At 39.0% G+C, this 25,674-nt stretch overlaps 1 protein-coding gene across 6 annotated transcripts in view; it reads left to right on the plus strand.

Annotated features, from left to right (window-relative positions):
- LOC117291819 (diacylglycerol kinase zeta-like) overlaps positions 1-24,555 on the plus strand; it is a 66,018-nt gene extending 41,463 nt beyond the window's left edge. For 3 of the 6 annotated variants that reach the window (XM_033773745.1, XM_033773740.1, XM_033773743.1), the window contains 17 exons: positions 98-220; positions 806-973; positions 1,596-1,678; positions 2,649-2,823; positions 3,202-3,272; positions 5,398-5,546; positions 5,985-6,177; positions 6,788-6,896; positions 7,391-7,590; positions 8,723-8,823; positions 9,631-9,783; positions 11,428-11,686; positions 13,660-13,767; positions 14,826-14,920; positions 15,343-15,501; positions 19,337-19,537; positions 22,048-24,555. In XM_033773745.1, the coding sequence (XP_033629636.1) occupies positions 98-220; positions 806-973; positions 1,596-1,678; positions 2,649-2,823; positions 3,202-3,272; positions 5,398-5,546; positions 5,985-6,177; positions 6,788-6,896; positions 7,391-7,590; positions 8,723-8,823; positions 9,631-9,783; positions 11,428-11,686; positions 13,660-13,767; positions 14,826-14,920; positions 15,343-15,501; positions 19,337-19,537; positions 22,048-22,100 (2,400 nt within the window). In that variant the 3' untranslated portion in view covers positions 22,101-24,555. Of the gene's footprint in view, positions 1-97; positions 221-805; positions 974-1,595; positions 1,679-2,648; positions 2,824-3,201; positions 3,273-5,397; positions 5,547-5,984; positions 6,178-6,787; positions 6,897-7,390; positions 7,591-8,722; positions 8,824-9,630; positions 9,784-11,427; positions 11,687-13,659; positions 13,768-14,825; positions 14,921-15,342; positions 15,502-19,336; positions 19,622-22,047 lie in introns of all 6 variants that reach the window. The other 3 variants (XM_033773741.1, XM_033773742.1, XM_033773744.1) reach the window with 3 other exon arrangements.
- The last annotated feature ends 1,119 nt before the right edge of the window (positions 24,556-25,674 follow it).

Raw genomic sequence — 25,674 nt, forward strand, 5'->3', positions numbered from 1 at the left:
AAAAAACAATTACACTTTCGAAAATTGTGTCTCTACAGTTATTATACAATGTACCTTCTTGTTAAAAAAACATTGTTGCTTTATTTTTGTACTTTAGTATCACAACAAAGTAGCGTGCTTTATGATGCAACAGATTGAAGAACCTTGTTCATTAGGGATACATGCTGGTATTATCATCCCTCCATCTTGGATTATAAGACTTCCAAAACAGAGAATACAGGTATGTAAAATGGTGGATTTACCTCTATATCGTTCTTTACACTTTGTAGTAATCTCTTTTATGAATAGTCCTTGCTGTGAGGACTTTTGAGGTGCTGGTGGCAGCAGACATAGCAGTCTTTTTTTGCGACTCTGGGTGTGCGCGCACATGCTCAGTATTATGGGCCAGGCTCTGAGCTTGCACACTACTGGCAAGAACTAAGAAAAAAATGACCGTCTAAAAGTCTCCCATTTTGTTTGGTCTCAATTTTCAAATAGCGTCTTAATTGTGGGTTGAGCTAAGAAAAACTTACTAATGTGGGACTTGAACCTGCACTTCCAGATAAACATGTTGGCACTCAATCAACTGAGCCATCTAACCTTATTTTTGCAGCCTCCCTAGTTTGTCAATATCTAAGGTTTGGGTATGGGAATTTGGTTGTAGACAAAGCTATGACGTGTAACCTCAAGGTTCCATTCTTAGTCCTTTTGTACTTGCATTGCTTATATTACTATGGTTATACTTACGTTTAGTGATCCTGTTACCTCAAGGTTCCAATGTTGGTCCTTTTTACCTGTTTCACTTTATGGTTTTATTCACTTTCAGGGATCCTTCAAGTCATCCCAGAGGAAGAAGAAAAGACCATCCTTCAAACGGAAGTCAATTACCAAAAAGGAGGAAGGAAAGATGAGGCCTTTCATCATCAAGCCTATTCCATCACCGATGATGAAACCGGTCCTTGTCTTCATCAATCCAAAGAGTGGCGGGAATCAGGTAAGAGGAGCAGTCTTTTTGTTGTTTCATTTTCGTGGCGTATCATGGCCTAGCGGTTAAGAGCATCGGATTCAAACTCTGGCGTTTCTGATCAGCAGTGTGTGGGTTCTAGTCCGAGTTGTGACACCTGTGTCCTTAAGCAAGACACTCGATGCTTTGTCCTTCGGATCGGACGTAAAGCCGTTGGTCATGTGTGTTGAGTAACGCTCGCAAAAGAACCCAGTGCACCATTGAAAAGAGAAGGGTTTCGGCGCAGTGTTCCTGGCTGGATTGGCGGCATATTGTGCCAAAGCACCGTTTAAACCATCACACGGTGCTATGTAAACGGATTAGGTCTCATAATTCAAACGTAGTCCAAAATACCTTGCAGGAAAATTCTGTATGTTAAAGCGCCCTGAGCCTCACTGAGTGATGGATATGTGTCCTATATAAGAAACCATTGTTATTATTATTATTATTACGATTACTAATGAACTGTAATTTATTCTTAAAATATTGTTACCATCCCCAGGGTTATGGGGTTTGTTCCAGTTTGGAATAAAACATAATACAATTAATATTTACCACCACAATAAAACATTCCTTCAGCTGAATGTCTTCCTCTTCTTTTTTTTTCACTCAGGGGGCAAAGTTGATGTCCAAGTTCCAATGGCTACTGAACCCAAGACAGGTGTTTGACTTGTCACAAGGTGGACCAAAAGAAGGGTGAGGAGTTTATCCGTACACTGTCGGGTGTAAAGCACTGTAGACTCGGTACCTTCCTGAATCCTCTGAAAAAAATTCCATAGGCGTACATGTATTACTCTGGTGGGATTCTGAGATGGCCGAGTGGTTAAGAGCATCGAATTCAAGTTCTGGTGCTGATTCACCGGAGTGTGGTTCGAATCCTGGTCATGACACTTGTGTCATTGAGCAAGATACTTTACTATAATTGCTTCTCTTCACCCAGGGGTATAAATTGGTACCTGCGAGGGTACAGGTTGATATTGTGTATACAGGCAGCTCAGGGCTGTATACTCCTCAGGGAGCTGAGAAATATTACAGGGATGTTATTGGCCCTATGACCAGGGCACTAACGTAAAGCGCACTGATACGGTTATTGTGAAATTCGCTATATAAGAATTTGTTTTGTTATTATTATTCTAACCCTTTGCCATTATAGAGCAGATCTTGTGGCAGTTTAAATTCCTTTTGAATCTGTGGTCCAGTTGGTAAGACATCTGCTCTAGAATGAAAACTTCTTCCCAAAAGGGTTCTTTGATGGCATATCCAGGAGGTTGGAAGTTTGGGGGGGGGGCCATACTTAACTTGGTTACTCCAGATAACTATGTTTTTTTATTTATCAAACCTGAAACTGTAGAAGACAAATTACAAATTTTTGTATCATCCAAACCAGCTTCTGCCACAGTTTATTGATTGATTGGAATCATGCTGATAAAATACAGCATGGCAAAACACATACACAGCATCAGGAGTTTAAACAATGGAATAAAATGAACCAAAACAGAAAACAAATACAAACCTGCATTAAAAAAAAAATGCAAATAACTTGTTTCCACAAACATGTAGGGGTCCTTAAAGAAAGGCTGCAAAATTTGTTAAGAACAAAAAGTTGTATTTGTTGTAAAAGTTATAAATCTTCTTCTTCACTTTTCTCTCTTCTTTTCTCATTCAGCCTGGAGATTTTTAGGAAGGTTCCTAATCTACGGATTTTGGCATGTGGAGGTGACGGAACAGTGGGCTGGATTCTTTCTGAAATTGACAAATTAAAATTCAAGCCGTTTCCTCCGGTGTCTGTTCTACCTCTCGGAACTGGTAATGACCTTGCTAGAACAACGAACTGGGGAAGGGTAAGTTATTTACGTTATATTGTTTGTAATTTTACTGTCCTGGGTCCTAGAGATAGAAGTAAGATGTATGTCTTAATGATGAGCATTTGTTTAAAAACATTTGAAGTTGCATGCCTTGTTTTTTTGCTGATAAAAGTTTTGTTAAAGATGTTTTTCTGTGAACGAATTTTGACATATGGTGCTGTTTCAAAATGAAAAACATACATAAACTTTTGCAGATGCCAAAATACATGTAACATAAAAAATTGTTTGTACATTGCTGATGAATGGCGACAATGTCGGGATCCTGGCAATAACTCAATTTTAGTTTTGAATGAAAGCCTTGAATATTGGCAGATTGTGCTTTTAAATCTCATGTTACCCATTTATTCCTGACAGGGCTACACTGATGAACCAATATCCAAGATACTTACACAAGTAGAAGAAGGGCCTGTCACACAGCTAGACAGGTGATGTAACATTCTACCACATACCACTTTACAATGTGCTCTTTTTCCTCCATTTAAAGGGGGGGAATAATGCCTTTGGCAATTACTCCAAAAATTATTATCATAAAAACTTATCAAGAAGCAATTCAGCTATTGATAATGTATACAATTCTGATAAACGGTTCCCTTCATAATTTCTTTCTGCACAGGACTTAACTGTTCTAGGTTATTTAAAATAAAAATAAAAGTGTTTTACCCATACACCGATGTGTACATCTTAGCACTGTATACTCAGTACTTTCCCCGAGTCCTGTGGAATATCACAGGCATATTTACTCGGGTGGGATTCGAACCCACGACCCTCGCAATTCTAGAGCAGTGTCTTGTTAACCCTTTCAATACCACATTGTTTATTGCAAGCGCCGAACCGGATACCGCATTGTTGACAAAGGTCACAATGCTGTGTACCGTATTTTTTCACACTAAAAAATATATAACGCAATTTTCAATCTTGAATTTCTGTGGGAAGACAATATTTTTTGGAAAAACATTGTGCATGCAATTTGTAGCATATGAAATATTCCTACGATGTCAAATTTGTATATTTATTATCTTAATTTTGTTTGCAAGATTTCTGGCTAAAACGAATTACTTCTATTTTTATTCAGGATTTCTGTCTCACGAAAAACGACAAGATTTTCAACCTAATTTTCCTCAAAAAAAGTTTGTAAAAACTACTCAGAAAATATAATCGTTTTTATTATAAGCTTCTATTTCCATTTGTTCCAAAATCGGAACCTATTTTGCTGAAAATTTTTATCTGTTTTGAAAGTGTTCAGCCACCACGGTCACTTCGACCAGCACGCGTCGGTCGGGGCCCGCCCGCCATGCACTCCCAAGCCCACGGCGTTGAACGGGTGACGTGCTCGGTCCAGTTAGCTACCGTTGTTATATAGTCCGGTTTTGTCATCATCTGACTGCATGTCTGGCGACGAAATACCACGATTGGCTGCCAAATGTTCACTAGATTCTCTCTCAGAACTTCCCAAGTCTTTTTATAGAGTCACTATAGGCAAACATATCAGCCAAAACCTTCGTGCAATGAGGAGACATGATGGTGATTTTTGTCCATAAAAAACCGAAGGGTGGAATCTTCAAACGTACTTTTCTCGGAAAATCATAATGGCGACCCCCTATACAATACATACCATTGCAATGCTTGGTAAACAAGCAACCCGTCTATATAAAACCTAACAACAGAGGGCGCCAAACAAAATAAATACAATCTCTCAAAGGCAAGGCTTTTTTCTGTCGAGTTTTCTCGACATTGGGACGGAGCAACAACACAACGCACAGTCGAGTTTTCTCGACAATGGTAAGGAAGCGCTTGCACTGCGCGGTCGAGTATTGAAAGGGTTAACTAGACTACCGACATTGCCCGGTAGCTAGAAGCAGTGCAAATCCTATGTTTTGGTAGCGGGTACTGCAACGATATAATAGATGTTAAATGTGCATCGGGGAAGAGAATATTATTTATTTATTTATATTTTACCCATACACCGATGTGTGTAAACACTGTATAGTCAGTACTTTCCCGAGTCCCGTAAAAAAATACCAGGCAATCTCGCTGCTCTAGAATTGCAAGGATCGTGGGTTCGAATCCCACCCGAGTAAATATGCCTGTGATATTTGTTTACAGGACTCGGGGAAAGTATTGAGTATACAGTGCTAACACACATCGGTGTACGGGTAAAACAAACAACAAAAACAATTCTGTATCCCCGATGCAAATTTAACATCTATTATATTTTGTTCTAGATTGTTTGCAATATCTCAGAAACACTTAAACCTTTTGAAAGAATTTTTTTATATTTATCTACATTTTTATAAAACAATTGACTCATTCCAAAAACCAAAGGTTTACTTTGCTTTAAAAGAATTTTTTCTTCCTGATCTTTCTTTAGTAAGGTTTGGTCGTTTCTTTTTGTGCACAAGTCTCATCAAATATTCCTACTTTTTCAAAAAAAGACGTATGATACCTTGTTAACACCAAAAAGTAACCTTACCAAAAGAATTTTCTATAAAACACAGCCAATACTCATAGAATTTTCGTTTACGTTTCGAGCATACTTTTCTTGTATTACAGATGGAATTTGACTGTGGACAAAAACCCTGACGTTGAACTTACCAAAGAGGACAGAGAAGCAGATAATAGTGGACCACTCGATGTATTCAATAATTACTTTAGCCTTGGAGCAGATGCAAGAACTGTCTTGGATTTCCACGAATCAAGGGGTAAGAGATTCTGTGAAATTTGAAGAAGTAAGGCCTGCGCTTAATTTCACACTTTTGCCATGTCAAACTCATATAGTTAGGAAATGAATAATTAATTTGGCAAATGAGTAACTTGGCCTAGAGGTCTCTGAGAACAGTTTCTGTGATTAGTGTAATCTTTGATGAATATAATGTGAGTTTGATTGGATTAATTTGTCTAGTTTTTGTTTGTTTGAGGTAAGGGGAATTCCTTTATCTTTTTTTGAGGAAATGGACTGGTTGTGATAAATTATTTAATTTCTAATTGTTCTAAGAATTGCAGACAAAATGGGTGTGTTACCTTTTTTTTTTTTTTACTGCTGTCTCTGTAAGGATTCATTGTTCTTTTATACCCTTACTGTGAAATTCTGTATGAAATGAACGAATAAAATGTACTATTCCTATGTTGACTTTTCTCAGAGGCTAATCCAGAGAAGTTTAACAGCCGATTCCGCAACAGAATGTACTACGCAAGAGCAGGAGGCACTGATCTCCTGAAACGGACGTCCAAAGATCTGACAAAACAGATCACCTTAGAGTGTGATGGTGTAGACTACACAAGCAGAATACAGGAACTCAAACTTCACTGTATAGTATTCCTCAATATACCAAAGTAAGAGACTTTTTGAAGTTGGAGAAAAACTACTGTCATTAGGTTTGGTTGAAGTAATAAGAATTGATTAGAGCCTGTGACTTCACCAACTGAGCCATCTAGCCGTAAAATGTTCAAATGTTGATTTCGAGTCGGACAAATATCTTTCTATTCTGGTCAGTATTTATGAAAGTTGTACCCATGCATATTTAAAAAAAAAAGTTAAATCATGAGTCTGTGTACAGTAGATATTTTTTTCTCATTTTGGTTCGAGTTTTGTGTAAAGTGTTCTGGTCCAGCAAAAGTGTTGAGCTCTGAGCCCTGAAGTCTTGTGAATTTTGTCCCCCAAATTTGAACCCTGATGAGGAGTGACATACTGGGGAAACCAATCTACGACTAGAGCATACTAATGGGAGATGTTTTAGACGGTCCTTTTTCACAGTTCTCGCCAGTAGTGCTTGTTCTCAAACCTACGCGCGCAATACTGAGCATGTGTGCGCACTCAAAACCACAGAAAAGACCATTATGTCTGCTGCTCCAGCATCTCAAAAGTCTCCCATTGTAGGTTTGATGTCTCACAATCTGTCTAAAACACTGACCTAACTGACTTTATTGTGATTTGACTTTGTAGATATGGAGGCGGGACCACACCTTGGGGGAATCCAAGTGTACATACATTTGAGCAGCAGAGGCATGACGATGGTTTCTTTGAAGTTATAGGCTTCACTCCATCACAAATTGTAAGTCAGAATATCATTTATTTCTTTAAATGACAGTCAGAATACCACACCCTAGCTAAAACCTGAAGACGATTAGGGCATACTGATCAAAACGTTGAGATGTCAACCACTGGTTCTTTTCAGGTCCACCAGTGACAGTCAGCTTACCACACCCTAACTAAATCCTGAAGACATACTGATCAAAACGTTGAGATGTCAACCACTGGTTCTTTTCAGGTCCACCAGTGACAGTCAGCTTACCACACCCTAACTAAATCCTGAAGACATACTGATCAAAACGTTGAGATGTCAACCACTGGTTTTTTTCAGGTCCACCAGTGACAGTCAGCTTACCACACCCTAACTAAATCCTGAAGACATACTGATCAAAACGTTGAGTTGTCAACCACTGGTTCTTTTCAGGTCCACCATAACTCAAAAGAGATTTACACATGGTACTACCGCAACTCTCATTTAACTAATAATTACTAAATCCTGTTGTGCTCTTAATGCAGGCGGCGCTGTATGTCGGAGGACACGGAGAGCGAATCTGCCAGTGTAGAGAGGCCAAAGTCATCACCAATGCAATGATCCCTGTACAAGTAGATGGGGAGCCGTGCCGTCTAGCACCAAGTATAATCACGGTCAATGTGCGGAACCAGGCAAATATTGTGCTGAAACCAAAGAGACGAGGCTCAATGCCAATCAATACAGAGTGAGTCCTGCCAAGCTTCAGTCACTTGGCTGATTGGCTGCATGTTGTGCTACAGTACCTTTTAAACCATGTTGCTTTGTTAAAGAATCAGTCTCATACTTCAACACATATGAAGTACATATTTTCTATGTAGGAAAATACTGACAGCGCATAGAGACCTCAAAGTGATATGCCTTTATAAAAATGGTTGATTATTATTACAAATGTTGACATCCCCCTATTAAATTATAGCAAAGGGATGAAAAGAGAAGAATAGTTAAAGGGAAGGTATACGGTTGGTAATCACTTTTAACATTAATGGCAATAACAAATTACTTGGTTAGTAGTAGTGTAAAGCGTTTTGAGAATCACTGCAGCTATTATCCCCCAAAATTTTAATTTGAGAAATGTTAATGTTAAAAATATTTCTCAGATTGTGTATTCTAATTACTGAGTATTCTTCCTGCATTGACATAACCGCTCCGTGTGTTTCTTTTTGCAATGTCTCAAAAATGCGACCACCTTTTGCAATGCCACCAAAGTAACCTGTCAAATGTTTTCTACAGGACTCAGAAATCTCTGTGTAAAGAATGTTTTTGATGCATTTGTGTGAGGGTAAAACAACATTCATAAATACCTCGGACAGTTTCGCTATTCCTATTGGTGGAGAGCGCGTCACATGGGTGTGTTTAAACCTTTGTTTATAACCAGTAAAAAGTGTTAATTCATGGGCGTGACACGTGACCATGCACCTGTTCTTATAAGACAGTTTCTTCATTCCTATTGGTCGAGAGCAACGGCTGAAACAGTTTTGCCACATCACGCGATACGGGCGACGCGCACAGCATTCCCTTATAAGGAATCATTTAACAATTATAATTTTTGCATTTATTTTACTTTTTGACCAAAAAGTGATGATGTTTTTGACCGAAAAGGTATTTATGAATGGGAATCAAAGTGTGTTGAATCGGTTTTTAACTAGTGGTTTAAACCCGCCGAGGTCTGGTTCTTTATAGTTTACCCCGACTTCGTCTCGGTAAAATTATCAAGAACCAGGACTCGTTGGGATTAAACTACTAGTTGAAAACCTCTTCACCACACATTGATTCCCTTAATAATAAATTCCAATTTGTTTGTCATTCTCTTTATACAGTACACCGTTGTCTAACGACAGACTGAGAATTCAAGTGAGTCGTATCAGCATGCATGATTATGAGAGACTCAACTATGACAAGGAAAAACTCAAGAAAGCTTGTGAGTCAACTTTCTTTATTCCTTTGGTAACAAATTAAAGAATCTGAACCCAAACATTGTCAACAAATAAAAAAAATGAACAAAGATAAGTTTGTATTTATACATTTCTTGACAATAAGAGGGTTCGAATAAGGGTAGGGCCATAGATTTGTAAATACTGACCATAAAAACTGACTTGGTCAGACGCACTGCAGCTGTTGATGCAGTGGACACTTTTGGTAATTACTCAAAATAACTATTAGCATAAAACCTTTCTTGATTATGAGTAATGTGGAGAGGTTGATAGTATATAAAACATTGTGAGAAACAACTCCCTCTAAAGTGACGTAGTTTTCCACGAATTTGATTTTGATACCTCAGATTTAGAATTTGAGGTCTCGAAATCAAGCATCTGAAAGCACACAACTTCGTGTGACCATGGTGCGACAAGTGTGGTTTTTCTTTCATTATTATCTCGCACATTCGGCGACCAATTGAGCTCAAATTTTCACAGGTTTGTTATTTTGTGCATATGTTGAGATACACCACGTGAGAAGACTAGTCTTTGACAATTACCAATAGTGTGTACAGTGTCATTAAAGTATTTCTGTCCAAAGAAAGGATTCCCTTCAGAGTAAAATGGTTAGCATAGTTTTTCACAGTCGATTCATTTCTTAAAGGGTTGGTGTGTCTGTCTGTCACCTGCTTCTGCATCACTATAATATATAACTTTTTGTATTATTCATTTTGAATTACGGTGATTTCTTCAACATTGAATAAACGTATTATACTAATTTGAACTATACCTCTTTTTTTAATAACCTACAGCTGTGCCTCTAGGTATCATCGTTGTAGACAGTGATAGTAATTTAGAGCACATCCGAGCCCACATAGATCGACTACTGGAAGTTTACATCCTTCAAGATTCCAACGCCAATGGCTCCGCCTCTAGCCTGTCCCCTACATGGTGCTTCCTTGACTGTGAGTATATCATTGGCTTAGACTGTTATGCATTTGCATAATGTCAAGGGTCACTTGCATATATTAAGAACAATACAAGTTTTACCTGTAGCCTGTCCCACATGTGTTGCTTCCTATTGTGTCATTGGCTCAGACTGATTTGCATTTGCATAATGTCAAGGGTCACTTGCATATATTAAGAACAATACAAGTTTTACCTGTAGCCTGTCCCACATGTGTTGCTTCCTGCATTGTGTCATTGGCTCAGACTGATTTGCATTTGCATAATGTCAAGGGTCACTTGCATATATTAAGAACAATACAAGTTTTACCTGTAGCCTGTCCCACATGTGTTGCTTCCTGCATTGTGTCATTGGCTCAGACTGATTTGCATTTGCATAATGTCAAGGGTCACTTGCATATATTAAGAACAATACAAGTTTTACCTGTAGCCTGTCCCACATGTGTTGCTTCCTATTGTGTCATTGGCTCAGACTGATTTGCATTTGCATAATGTCAAGGGTCACTTGCATATATTAAGAACAATACAAGTTTTACCTGTAGCCTGTCCCACATGTGTTGCTTCCTGCATTGTGTCATTGGCTCAGACTGATTTGCATTTGCATAATGTCAAGGGTCACTTGCATATATTAAGAACAATACAAGTTTTACCTGTAGCCTGTCCCACATGTGTTGCTTCCTGCATTGTGTCATTGGCTCAGACTGATTTGCATTTGCATAATGTCAAGGGTCACTTGCATATATTAAGAACAATACAAGTTTTACCTGTAGCCTGTCCCACATGTGTTGCTTCCTGCATTGTGTCATTGGCTCAGACTGATTTGCATTTGCATAATGTCAAGGGTCACTTGCATATATTAAGAACAATACAAGTTTTACCTGTAGCCTGTCCCACATGTGTTGCTTCCTGCATTGTGTCATTGGCTCAGACTGATTTGCATTTGCATAATGTCAAGGGTCACTTGCATATATTAAGAACAATACAAGTTTTACCTGTAGCCTGTCCCACATGTGTTGCTTCCTGCATTGTGTCATTGGCTCAGACTGATTTGCATTTGCATAATGTCAAGGGTCACTTGCATATATTAAGAACAATACAAGTTTTACCTGTAGCCTGTCCCACATGTGTTGCTTCCTGCATTGTGTCATTGGCTCAGACTGATTTGCATTCGCATAATGTTAAGGGTCACTTGCATATAATTGCAAAAAGCCTATCACACGTGTTGCTTTCTACAAATTGTTCATTGGCCAAAATGTACCTGAGTTGTTGTACTGCTTTTATTTTATCTACCACATATAAATTTTTCTCTCACTTATAGTTATAGTTTATCTTGCAGTTTAAATATTTTTTTATTTATATTTTTTTTGTAGATTTCTGTTTGAGAAAAATGGTCTCACTTCTGTTTTTGTCTGAGAGAATATTTGCTAAGTAACTATTAGTTCTCTAATACAATGGATTATATTTTTTATCACCAAAACATTTCAAATCAAATGAAAAAAAAATTCCCATGCATTATTATAATGCCAAGGGTCATATACATAACATATTTTAAGACCAATCACAGTAATCTCCTCGTTCTGTGAATTACAAGAACAAATAAATAAGCAAATTTAATGATATTGTTGACTTTGTTGTAACCACAGCAACCACAGCGGACCGCTTCTTCAGAATCGATCGCTCCCAGGAACATCTTCACTACATCACCGATATCTCATCAGACGACCTCTACGTCTTGGACCCCGAGAGAACCAAACCCTCAAACCTCTCCCCAGAGAGTAAATCAGGCTCCATGCCTGACCTCTTGGTACAGCAGGAAGTCTTGGGAGCAGCCAATCGTACCCCATCACCAATCCTCAAGTTACCACAGACACATAGTGCCACTCAACTGCTCCAGGCAAGGAGGTATGTACCAATGTATTGAGACAATTTTGTATGAAAGGTTTGCAAAGCCAACATTTTTCTCGCAGCCACACCTCCTCTTTACAGTATACTCATTTCAATTACGATGAGAGCCTTATTGATGGATATGTGGGCTATATACTTCTCCAATATTATTATTGTTATTTTACTAAACCTAATAATAATAAGAATAAGAAGAATAACAAAAACTTGTAATGCGCACATATCCACCCTGCTGGATGGTAAAAAAAAAACAGTCTGAGTTAACCCTTTCAGTGCCAAGGTCCTACATCTACGATCTGTTTATATATTTCTTTTTTGATACAAACAATTTCGAAAAAGCTGGGCATTTTAGGTTCAAACACCAACAAAAGCGGGTACTGAAAGAGTTAACACATGTCTAATTGCTGTGGTAGTTTCTTGGAATCTGATATTGCAAGGTTCTTAATAACTCGACTAGTCCTTATCATTTGATTGATGAACTCGCGATACAGGCCTAGCTTTTATCATCTGTGACAGTGCTCCTTCAAGATGTAAACAAATTGTTATTGTAACTGACAATGCACTTTATGAACAACTTTGTCCCCAAGGCATTTGAGTATTATAGGTGCCCTAGGGAGAAGGTTGGATCTAATAAGCAATCTTAACCATGCAGAAAATTATATTTGCAATTGAGGCTTTATTCAAGTATTTATATGTGACTTTTCTACGAGTTATCAAAAATGAAATAAAGAGGGAACATCTGTTATGAATCCCGAACTGTCAAATGGTCCAAGGAGTTTTAGTGCTTTTACTCAGGTGGTTATAATAAAAATTGTCATATTAAACGCAGCTTAACTATAATAATGGCTTTCTATCCCTCTAATGGTTGCTTTACACTAACATTTCTCATTTCATTTTAATAGCTTCCATAACTTCATAAACAAAAACTACAAACAAACTTCCAGCCAAAATAAGCTTTGGTATAAATGCAATTTGTTACTTCTCGTCATTTGTTACTTCTCGTCTTGACAACGGCAATGCTCTTCTCTACAGTCTTCCTAACAACCAGATTTCCAGACTTCAACGGCTCCAAAATACTGCTGCCCGCATTGTGACACTGTCTAGAAAATCCTGTTCTATCACCCCCATTCTGAAACAACTACACTGGCTCCCTATCTCTCAACGAATCATCTTCAAGCTGATGCTCATTGTCCACAAAGCTCTTAATTGCAAAGCTCCCCACTATATTTCTGAACTGCTTCAAGTTTACACTCCATCAAGGAATCTTCGATCAAGTTCTATGCTTCTCCTCATTGAACCCAAGTCTCGACACTCATGGGGTGACAGGTCTTTTTCTTCAGCCGCCCCACGCATCTGGAACTCTCTACCACTTAATCTTCGATATTGTCTTTGTACTGCAAAATTCAAGTCTCTTCTCAAAACTTATCTTATGTCACAGGTTTTCAATGACTAATTTTGTTGTGTCTGTTTTTTCTTTGTGTTGTGTTTTGTTTTTGTTTTGTTTTTGTTTTGTTTTTGGTTTTACTGCGCCTTGAACACCCAGCAGGATGGATATGTGCGCATTACAAGTCTTATTATTATTATTTATTATTAAAGAATGGTAGATTGCCTCATGTTTCAAACTTAACAGTCTTTGTTAGCATTTGAGAAAGACTCTGTTGGGGGGCAATGTGAGATCACCATCACACCTCTTGCAAATATTTATGCCTAACAACTTTGCAAAATTCAGACCCCTGAAGAAGTCGTGAGAATGGTGGGAGAAATCCATTTTTTTTTTTGACTCACTTAACTGGGTATACCTAAACTGTTTTACAGAAACCCTTTTAACATTTTATGGCTTGGAAACAAACATTCACCGTCTGCTGTGCTCACATTTTAACTTCTAATACTTCATTACCACAAGTGTGCACTAACTTTACTTTTCTTTTCCGGTTTTGTTTGCTCTCACCCTTTTATTTTAACCATAACCATAGCGATAGTACAGACCAAGACGAACTGCCCAACTTACCTGAAGGTGCTATTGGCATCCTTTCGGAGAACACTAACTTTGATATTGAGTACCAGCCAGCGACAAGCAGCAGGTACCCTCATAATTTGGTCATGGGATTCCAAGTTGCTTGTCCAGAAACCACTTCACCTGGGCCCAATTTCAGAAAGCTTTTCAGTAGAGTTAATTGCTAACCTAAATAATGGCGGTGAGAATGCTATAAGCCATTTTGAGTTATGGCGGGCACATTTATAAGCAACTATTAGGTTTGGGTAAATCTGTGTAGACTTGATCCAAACAGTACACTCCTTTATAGTGTCTGCCATATATGCGAGTATTTGAATTACCCTTTTTGAGATCTAAAAGAGATTAATTTAATTGAATTGAATTGAATCTGAAAAAGACTAATGGCATTTTGGCCAGTAACCTTTTCTGCTAAGTAAGACTTTTGTGTGCTAAGCAGTTTTTGTGTTGAAGAGCTTTACGAAGATTGGCCCAGATTGATGCATGGTCGTTTCATTTGTGCTTTATTTTTAAATGCATGTATGAGGTCATTCAATACTGGTGCATAACACATTATTCTCAAGAATACTTGAGCATCCCTGTTTATCTCAAGCGTTGGTTTGCCAAATAAAGACACTGAAGTCCCGACAACGATTAGTGTGTGTAAGCTCTCTGGTGTGCCTTTTGGCACTCTGACAAGAAAAATATGAGCAAGTAAATTTGTGCCAGGGTAACGCAGCTGTTCTCAAATTTGGATCTTTGTTTCCAAATTATTGTAAGCATTGACTCCAATTACCCCTGAATTATTTCAATACTGCAGTAATAACAATCTCTGCTAACATGTGCGTTCCTTCACTGTTTCTTTAATGACAAAGATGCCTGTATGTAGAAGAATTTTAATGAATAATATGAAAATATCCCCCCTCCAACCAAAGAAACTTGTTTGTTTAACTTTTAAATGTTTGATGTTATTCTGTGTATTGTATTTACGCATTTTCAGAAACATGTTATAGTGTTATTCGCCTAAAGTTGTTTTTACTGTGAATCATATGCAATTCAGCTTTTGGCAGCGATGCATGATCATAATAAACCGCCATTAATAAAATAAATTTGCGAAGGAACTTACCAAAGGTGTCTGTTTGTTTTTAGCTGTGAGGCGATAGTATCCAACAGTTCCCCACAGCCACCTAGGAGGGATACGCTGTGTGTGTCTGACACAGCACATCTCAATCCGCTAGACAAGAGTAAGTTGCTGTCATAATGAACTCCTTATTTTATAATTTTATAAACCAAACCTCTTTTTTAATGTTTTTTAAGTTTTCTATTTGCTGATGAGTGTTCCTGTGCTTGATTTCACAAAGCACTCAGATTTTTCTGGACTCTTAGTGTCCACAATTTGTTTTGCGCTGTGAACTTAAAATGCCCAGCTTTTTGAAGTACACTTTTTGAATACATAAAATAGATTGCACATGTACGATCTTGACAGGCACTGAGAGAGTTAAGACAAGTTGTGATTTGCAGTGTAACGTCCCACTTTGCTTAGCAGTTAAGATCAATCTGAGCTCTTTGTGGGATGGAGTTTTGGTACGTCACTTGCCATTCATCCCTCAATCTTTCTCAACTCCTATTTGTGTTGATATTTTTTGGTGATTGTTGTATTTGACAGCTCTGATGGACGTATCAAAGCGAGGTGATGTAGCTAAGTTCTCTGAGTTACACAGGAAAGGGGCGTACCTTATGACGGTAGATCAACATGGGATGAATGCCTTACACCATGCAGCCAGATTCGGTCATAAGGATATCGTTCAATACCTTATTGAGAATGGTGAGTACTAGGACAGACGGTGAAATTGTTTCTTTTTTCCCCAGCCTTCAAAAACAACTATGCTAGGGTTGAACTTGATGTCTTTTGGAACCAAGGTTTGCAAAAATACTTGGTCTATACTTAGTCTACTATACCTGTAGCAGGTCTATACCTGGTCTACTGTGCCTGTAGCAGGTCTATGTATACTTGGTCTACTGTGCCTGTAGCAGGTCTATACTTGGTCTACTGTACCTGTAGCAGGTCTATACTTGGTCTACTGTGCCTGTAGCAGGTCTATACTTGGTCTACTGTGCCTGTAGCAGGTCTATACTTGATCTACTGTGCCTGTAGCAGGTCTATGTATACTTGGTCTACTGTGCCTGTAGCAGGTCTATACTTGGTCTACTGTGCCTGTAGCAGGTCTATACTTGGTCTACTGTACCTGTAGCAGGTCTATACTTGGTCTACTCTGCCTGTAGCAGGTCTATGTATACTTGGTCTACTGTGCCTGTAGCAGGTCTATACTTGGTCTACTGTGCCTGTAGCAGGTCTATACTTGGTCTACTGTGCCTGTAGCAGGTCTATACTTGGTCTACTGTACCTGTAGCAGGTCTATATTTGGTCTACTGTGCCTGTAGCAGGTCTATACTTGGTCTACTGTGCCTGTAGCAGGTCTATACTTGGTCTACTGTGCCTGTAGCAGGTCTATACTTGGTCTACTGTGCATGTAGCAGGTCTATACCTGGTCTGCTGTGCCTGTAGCAGGTCTATACTTGGTCTACTGTGCCTGTAGCAGGTCTATACTTGGTCTACTGTGCCTGTAGCAGGTCTATACTTGGTCTACTGTGCCTGTAGCAGGTCTATACTTGGTCTACTGTGCCTGTAGCAGGTCTATACTTGGTCTACTGTGCCTGTAGCAGGTCTATACTTTGTCTACTGTGCATGTAGCAGGTCTATACTTGGTCTACTGTGCGTGTAGCAGGTCTATACTTGGTCTACTGTGCCTGTAGCAGGTCTATACTTGGTCTACTGTACCTGTAGCAGGTCTATATTTGGTCTACTGTGCCTGTAGCAGGTCTATACTTGGTCTACTGTGCCTGTAGCAGGTCTATACTTGGTCTACTGTACCTGTAGCAGGTCTATACTTGGTCTACTGTGCCTGTAGCAGGTCTATACTTGGTCTACTCTGCCTGTAGCAGGTCTATGTATACTTGGTCTACTGTGCCTGTAGCAGGTCTATACTTGGTCTACTGTGCCTGTAGCAGGTCTATACTTGGTCTACTGTGCCTGTAGCAGGTCTATACTTGGTCTACTGTACCTGTAGCAGGTCTATATTTGGTCTACTGTGCCTGTAGCAGGTCTATACTTGGTCTACTGTGCCTGTAGCAGGTCTATACTTGGTCTACTGTACCTGTAGCAGGTCTATACTTGGTCTACTGTGCCTGTAGCAGGTCTATACTTGGTCTACTCTGCATGTTGCAGGTCTATACTTGGTCTACTGTGCCTGTAGCAGGTCTATACTTGGTCTTCTGTGCCTGTAGCAGGTCTATACTTGGTCTTCTGTGCATGTAGCAGGTCTATACTTGGTCTACTGTGCATGTAGCAGGTCTATACTTGGTCTACTGTGCATGTAGCAGGTCTATACTTGGTCTACTGTGCCTGTAGCAGGTCTATACTTGGTCTACTGTGCCTGTAGCAGGTCTATACTTGGTCTACTGTACCTGTAGCAGGTCTATACTTGGTCTACTGTGCCTGTAGCAGGTCTATACTTGGTCTACTGTGCCTGTAGCAGGTCTATACTTGGTCTACTGTGCCTGTAGCAGGTCTATACTTGGTCTACTGTGCCTGTAGCAGGTCTATACTTGGTCTACTGTACCTGTAGCAGGTCTATGTATACTTGGTCTTCTGTGTCTGTAGCAGGTCTATACTTGGTCTACTGTGCCTGTAGCAGGTCTATACTTGGTCTACTGTACCTGTAGCAGGTCTATACTTGGTCTACTGTGCCTGTAGCAGGTCTATACTTGGTCTACTGTACCTGTAGCAGGTCTATACTTGGTCTACTGTACCTGTAGCAGGTCTATACTTGGTCTACTGTGCCTGTAGCAGGTCTATACTTGGTCTACTGTGCCTGTAGCAGGTCTATACTTGGTCTACTGTGCCTGTAGCAGGTCTATACTTGGTCTACTGTACCTGTAGCAGGTCTATACTTGGTCTACTGTGCCTGTAGCAGGTCTATACTTGGTCTACTGTGCCTGTAGCAGGTCTATACTTGATCTTCTGTGCCTGTAGCAGGTATATACTTGGTTTACTGTGCCTGTAGCAGGTCTATACTTGGTCTACTGTGCCTGTAGCAGGTCTATACTTGGTCTACTGTGCCTGTAGCAGGTCATACTTGGTCTACTGTGCCTGTAGCAGGTCTATACTTGGTCTACTGTACCTGTAGCAGGTCTATACCTGGTCTACTGTGCCTGTAGCAGGTCTATACTTGGTCTACTGTACCTGTAGCAGGTCTATACTTGGTCTACTGTACCAGTAGCAGGTCTATACTTGGTCTACTGTACCTGTAGCAGGTCTATACTTGGTCTACTGTGCCTGTAGCAGGTCTATACTTGGTCTACTGTACCTGTAGCAGGTCTATACTTGGTCTACTGTGCCTGTAGCAGGTCTATACTTGGTCTACTGTACCTGTAGCAGGTCTATACTTGGTCTACTGTACCTGTAGCAGGTCTATGTATACTTGGTCTTCTGTGTCTGTAGCAGGTCTATACTTGGTCTACTGTGCCTGTAGCAGGTCTATACTTGGTCTACTGTACCTGTAGCAGGTCTATACTTGGTCTACTGTGCCTGTAGCAGGTCTATACTTGGTCTACTGTACCTGTAGCAGGTCTATACTTGGTCTACTGTACCTGTAGCAGGTCTATACTTGGTCTACTGTGCCTGTAGCAGGTCTATACTTGGTCTACTGTGCCTGTAGCAGGTCTATACTTGGTCTACTGTGCCTGTAGCAGGTCTATACTTGGTCTACTGTACCTGTAGCAGGTCTATACTTGGTCTACTGTGCCTGTAGCAGGTCTATACTTGGTCTACTGTGCCTGTAGCAGGTCTATACTTGATCTTCTGTGCCTGTAGCAGGTATATACTTGGTTTACTGTGCCTGTAGCAGGTCTATACTTGGTCTACTGTGCCTGTAGCAGGTCTATACTTGGTCTACTGTGCCTGTAGCAGGTCATACTTGGTCTACTGTGCCTGTAGCAGGTCTATACTTGGTCTACTGTACCTGTAGCAGGTCTATACCTGGTCTACTGTGCCTGTAGCAGGTCTATACTTGGTCTACTGTACCTGTAGCAGGTCTATACTTGGTCTACTGTACCAGTAGCAGGTCTATACTTGGTCTACTGTACCTGTAGCAGGTCTATACTTGGTCTACTGTGCCTGTAGCAGGTCTATACTTGGTCTACTGTACCTGTAGCAGGTCTATACTTGGTCTACTGTGCCTGTAGCAGGTCTATACTTGGTCTACTGTACCTGTAGCAGGTCTATACTTGGTCTACTGTACCTGTAGCAGGTCTATACTTGGTCTACTCTGCCTGTAGCAGGTCTATACTTGGTCTTCTGTGCCTGTAGCAGGTCTATACTGTACCTGTAGCAGAGAATCTTATGAGTTCATATCAATATTATTTCCTGTTTACACTGTGATTTTTTTCCCCAGGCTTTAAAAAGGCTAGGATTGAATTGTCAAATTATGTCTTTGTGATCCAAGACTTTCACAAATACTTGGTCCACACTTATCCTAGCAGAGAATCTTATAATTTCATTCTACTAATAATTTATTCTTAATTGTGATATCATTCTCCAGCGCCTGTGAGCATCCTGGATGCTGTAGACTTTGAGAAGAATCAGACGGCACTCCACAAGGCAGCCTGGTACATGCGCCGTACCATCTGCGCAATGCTCGTTGAAGCTGGCGCATCGCTCACCAAGACAGACTACCAGGGTAACACTCCACGCCTCCAGGCACTCAAGGCAGACGATCACGAACTCGCCAGTTACCTAGAAAGTAAGAGTCTAGACCGGTCCTCATCTTCCCCGGATGTATAAACGCCGGCAGGCAGCGCGCAACCGGTTAACGGTTCTCAGGCAGGTGGAAAAATCTCAGTGTCCCATATTTTATTTTTTTTATTTTTTGCGGTCAGTTTGGTTTGGGTTTGGTGGTTGGTTTGGCTGTATATATTTCCATTTTGTTCTTTTTTCATAATGTGATCCAATTGGCTGCATGCTATATATAGCTCTCGTCATAATACTTTTGTTTTGAGATTTATAATGGCATATAATTCCATGCATGCGCTTTGGGTAAGTGGCGTCCATCTTGAAATCAATTTTGCAGTTTAAAAAAAAAACTTTATTATGTGAAGAAAGACGCCCTTAAAAGTATCCCTTGCAAGTGTTAACAGCGTTTTTATTGTTTGCTGAGACACAGTCATTTTGATTTCCATGAAGCCATAGAAGTTAATGATCCTCGAACTGTGAATTTTGACCTTAGTATTGCAGCCTCGCAGATTCACATCAGAGGCAAGCGTGTGCATTTTGAACTTTGCCCTTTTAGTTTCCATCTCATACAAAACGATTTTACTACCTTTGGTTTGCAAAAGTTGCATGCCTCATCTGACTTTACTCGAATTTACGACATTTCCAGTCAGGAAAACTATAACTAGAAAAACATTATAACAGCTTGTAAAATTTCCGTTATTGGTAGAAGACTTCTTAATAAAAGATCATCTCGCCTGTAGCTTGATTCGTGACAGTTTGTTTAAACAGCTTTAATTATGCCATCCTAGAGTGTGATCCGCTTAGTTGAAATCCATGCTCATTGTTATGTTTCCAGTTTGGTAACATACGTTTATCATCCGTACAGTAACCCATGTGTATCTCCAAATGCATGTAAATCATCCATGGCATTATTATATCCATCCAAAGTGGTGATTGATTTGGGGTTTTATCTTTTTTGGCTGATGTTGAGAGTTTTGAGCCCTCCTCTGACAATCCCCAACCACCAATTCCTTCCTCCTGGCACCCCTGGCAGAAACACCCCCCCCACAAACATCCCTGTCACCTGCACTGACAACATTTTCCCTTTCTCTCATGATGGTAACTGGTAGGAAACAGACTGTGTCTGGATTGAGCAGCTCCAGCCAGCAAACCGCTATGATGAGTTAGCCATAGCCATGGCTAGAGCTGACAATATGGACACAGCCTTAGCCACAAGTATGCAGTCTGCTTTAACACAAATCAGTCAGGACACTAGACTCATTTCAAGTAATTGAGAATAAAGCTTATGAGAAAAATAGAAGGGTGCCTGAAGGAGTATTGTGAGGACCTCATTTCACAGGGAGCTTTAATTACATTATTTTGGATTAAAGCATAAATAATAAGAACACAAAATAACAATAACAACACTCTCTTGAAGGTCCGAAACTTTTTTAATTAGACAAGTTGAGCGATGACGAATTGGACAGAAACAGTTAATGAAAAGTGTGAATATCAGTGTTCGATGATAAAACTCTTTGTTTAGTTGTGGGGCAATCCAATAAGCATGGTACTGCTGGTAACAATGACTGAATACTTCGCACAACAACTTCAAACTGTGTTCCAAAATTTGAGCAAACCGTTTACTTGTGGTTTAGGTTGTAACTTGTTAATGAAGATTTAATTGATGTTTTGATAAGATAGCTTACTAGTCGATTTCAAAGTACACTTTTGTTTTTAAAAGCTAATTTATTTCCAAGGAGAATGTTCAATGTTGGCAGCTATGAAACTTTTACTGGTTATCCAAACCAACTTGAAGAGTTCAATTTAAAGAAAGTGTATAGACCAATAATGAATCTATCTGAAATGCCTGGTCTCAGAAAAAAATACTGTTATGGAAGGGGAGTGGGGGAGGGGTAATAGTAAAGAAATGCATTTCTGTCGATAAGCCATTGGAATGTATAATACATTTTGGTGACATTGTTTTGAGATCCAATTCCTGGTAAAGGTAAAGTCGAAATACACTAGAAACACTCTTAAATGTGAAGACGTTATAGAAATGACATGAGGTACTGGAAGTGCATCATCAGTCCCAAGATAATTAATGACAAAAGATTAGTTTGGCTTTTTATAAAGTACCTACTTCCTTACCTTTCACCACCCTGGGGTAAACACGGATGCCGTCCAAAATGTGTAGTGAGTTTGGGGTACAAAACATGGAAGTGTTCATTTAGAAAACTTGTGTAGAGTTTTCTTCCCAAAAAGAGTTGAACATATATTTGAGTGTGCCAGAAATAATGCATAAATTGCTGCTCCATCCAAAAAAATCTGCCAAGCGCGAACAAATTATGCTTCAGAACAAGGTTACCAGCCAAATTACAATGAAACATGTACAGTTTGTGACTGGTGTCCTACTCATTTCTGCTTAACAGACAATTGTTAAGCAATATGCTTACGCAGCTCAATTAAATTGGGCCCTGATCAAGATAAAGTTTACTCCTCATTATGACTCCATTCCTTCCCTTTCCATCCCTCTATCTACAGGTCGAGAACGATATCAATTGATGCTATCCGAAGACCATGAAACAGCTGTATAGGAGAGGTCACTCAAAGGTCAAATACAACACACTGCAGTCATGGCCTTGGAAGTTACCTGTTAATAATGAGTTTGGGTTAGAGTAAGTGGCTAATGACCCCCCCCCCCCCCCCATCCTAGATCCTCTCCCAGAATTAAAAACAAAGATTTTATATATATTTAGATGCCTATATTGTATCACAATCATGGACCAAAGTTAGCATTCAAGATGCAGAAACACCGAGTCCAAGATTTTAATCTTGGCAGTCACTGAACTTATCAACCTCACTCACTACAAGGGAGAGGAACGAGTCATCAGTAGTTTGAGTAGCTGCTTCCTGCACAAAAGGAGAAGAACAATGAACGCTGTGTCTTCAGGCGCCCTCTATTGGTGTGATAAAGCCAGGGTGCGGATATTATGTCAGTCTTTTGAACACTGCTCGTCTGTTTTGTTAGACTATGATTGGAAGTCAATTGTTTCCATCAGTCATTAGTTCACAGATTACATGAGTTCTGGACGATTTTGTTTTTCTCAAAAATTTGGAAGGTCAATGTACGTCCATGTACATATTGTGTAAAGTCAATTGATATCACACAATGCCTTCAGAAAGTTGAATTGCAAGGCTGGCTTCGCTATTAAAATGGTGGTTTGAATGTACCCCATTATACCTTATCCTCATCCAGGCAGAGGGCAGCACAGCTCAGTAGACTTGTAGCAAGTCTATTAGACCCAGCGTGATTCTGTGCATTATTGCTTTTTGGTCAATGGCGGAAGGCACAAGTGTTATGAATCATAGACTTCCTGTAGTCACCTTGGCATTATAGTCTGACAAGAAGTTTATAAAACCCCATAATTTCCATCAACTCAAACGATGACTGAGTGAATAATAAGTTAGTGTCCTTGCTTGCAGCTGTTTTAGTTAATTTTGTCTAATGAAACTGTTTTTATGCTAATTTCGACCTGCTCAAATTAGGACTGTTGCCAACTGGAGTTAATTCAAATCAACAAAGAGGATTGAAGAAGTCGATAAAAAGAACAGTGATAGCTAGTCTAACATGTGTCTGGCACACTGACTGCTTATTAGCATTTGACAACCACATCTTTAAAAAGAGCCAGCCTAATTTGGCAACAGCCTAAGTCTCGATTTGGAAAAAATGGGCAACCCATATGGCTTATTTTTGGAGGAATAATTTTAAATAATGTTGGGTTAATAGATTAATGTGCAATTGTGTGTTTTGCAGGGAAGTTGTTTTAACTGTACGCATTTTCTTTTTAAAGATGAAACATCGGAGTAGAATGAAAGAACTTCAGGGGAGTATTTTGCCACATGTAAAAAAGCAGATAAGAGAAACAATTGAGGTTTAAGGAAAGAAGCGGAAATTTTCTTATGTTTATAGAATCTGGGTGATGTTCTGAGTAGTCTCAGACCCTGCCTTGTGATTCCCATTGTCTGTGTAAAAAGATAAAACCTTGAGGAAACCATGAAAAATCAGTTACTCCCCCCCAAATCCTTGTTTCAATTTTCTTTGATTTGTTTTCATTACGATGCAGGCTTTCAACTGAATATAGAGAAAGCAGTTTATTTTCAAGAATTAATTTCTATCAAATAATTTTTTAACTTATTATTAACTACACTGAAAATGTCATTAGTTTTTTTTTATTATTGCCGTTTCATATTGATTTACAACTGTTTTAATTTGAAATTTTAAAGGATTCTATTTTTAATTTCGTTGCACCATTGATGTTTTGAAAACCACTTGTTGACCTATAAATACTAAATTACAAAATGTCTTCTGCCTTAGCATAAATGATACCTAAAATTGGAGATACATTTTATTCAGTATTCATTTACTTTTATTAGATGAAGGAGGACATTTATAATGGTATTGTTATTCATTTTGATGATATATATTTATAAATATATTTATTTATTTGAATCTTACTGTCATAACTTTGAAATTCTGTATCTCAAAGAAAAATTATGATACATCCAAACTGTGTGTACAAACCCCTTGCCACACACACAATAATCCATAGACAAAATGTTTGAATTGTAAGTGTAGCAGGAATTTAAGTATAAATTAACAATGATCTTTTTCAGATTTTTCAATTTCTATTGAATGTCCAACTAGCTGGTGCTAACATTCATACATTAAGGATCTCTTGTAATAATGCAATTGTGTTATTTTAATGAGTGGTCAAAACATACAAAGTGTTCTTTTAAACATGTTATAAAATCCGTACTGTGCTGGTCACAGGGAAAACAAAGAACATTTGAAATTAAAATGTTGCTGATTATCTTGCTAGATATTTCACATACCGGGGCGCAATTTCATGGCTCTACTTTTTTACCATCCAATTCTGCGCTTACGATCACGATGCCCCGCTTACGTGCTAGCGTCGAATTTCTGTGCTAGCCTTGTAAGCAGAACCCAAAATTCGCTGCTATCCCGTGAAATACGCTTGACATAAGCACAATATTCCCTGCTTCCGTAAGCGCCGATTTTGTGCTTACGGTAAGCAGAGCCATGAAATTGGGCCCAGATCATTTGATAAGAACAGATGAAACAATGAATAGAAGGAAAACTAGTCTGTTCCTTTCAAATGAAGTATCTTTGTAGTTCATTTTGCAGAGGGTACCATACATGGATTGCCTTTGTGTGTTTCCAGTCTATGCAGCTGTTATACTGTGTTATGGTGCACTTTAAGTTCCAATCAGAATTGCTGTAGAAGCTTCTGAAATGCTGGTACCTGTTTGCTAATACTTAGATCAATAGTATAGCCATATAGCAAGGACCTTGCGCTATGGTATAGACCTTCATTCTGCCTCCATCTTGGTCTTGTTCCTAGTATCAAACAACAAAAATGCATGCTAATAATCCTTTTGCAAATAGGAACCAGACTATGTTGTTCTTCCAGCCTCGGTTTGGTAACATTGATATCAATGGGAGAAATTCAAGATGGCTTGAATGCACCATGAAAATGCACCATGAAAAGAAGGTCTAAAGCTGGAGGAGACACCAATTTTCCACAGAGTATACCAGTTTTACTTTAGAAAAAGAAATTGCAACTTGTATTTGTCTCAGTCGAAATTGAACACAATTGATCCAGAATGGTTTCTCTTAAAAACAAACCACGATTTTAATATTACCTTATTATTTAATGTATTGTTCGGGGTCCAGTGGCACAGGCTGCTTGCTGGATTATTTTTAATCCAAATTGTTATCCTTTTTAAAGCATAACTACAGATAGCTTTCAATTAATAATTGTTTTATTTCCAACACTTCATTAGTAATTTTAAGAAAATTATCTAGTAAGTTTTAACCACTTAACCTTTTTATTTATTTTATTATGTACATTTTGATTGGTTGCTATCGAATGCTTGAAAGGTTTGCAAAAGGCTATCATAAACAGTTCCATATGTCAGCAGAGGAACCATACACTAGCAAAGATGTCTGCTTTACAACACATCACTATAAACATAATCGACTCATTCAGTTGGTCAGTAAATCTGTGTACACTGATGAGAAATCTTACCCCCAAAAATGATGAATTTTAGCCCAAGTAGGCCTGCCGGGATCTACTTGAACAAAGC

This window comes from Asterias rubens, chromosome 6, assembly GCF_902459465.1.
Source record: "Asterias rubens chromosome 6, eAstRub1.3, whole genome shotgun sequence".
NCBI lineage: Eukaryota > Metazoa > Echinodermata > Asteroidea > Forcipulatida > Asteriidae > Asterias > Asterias rubens.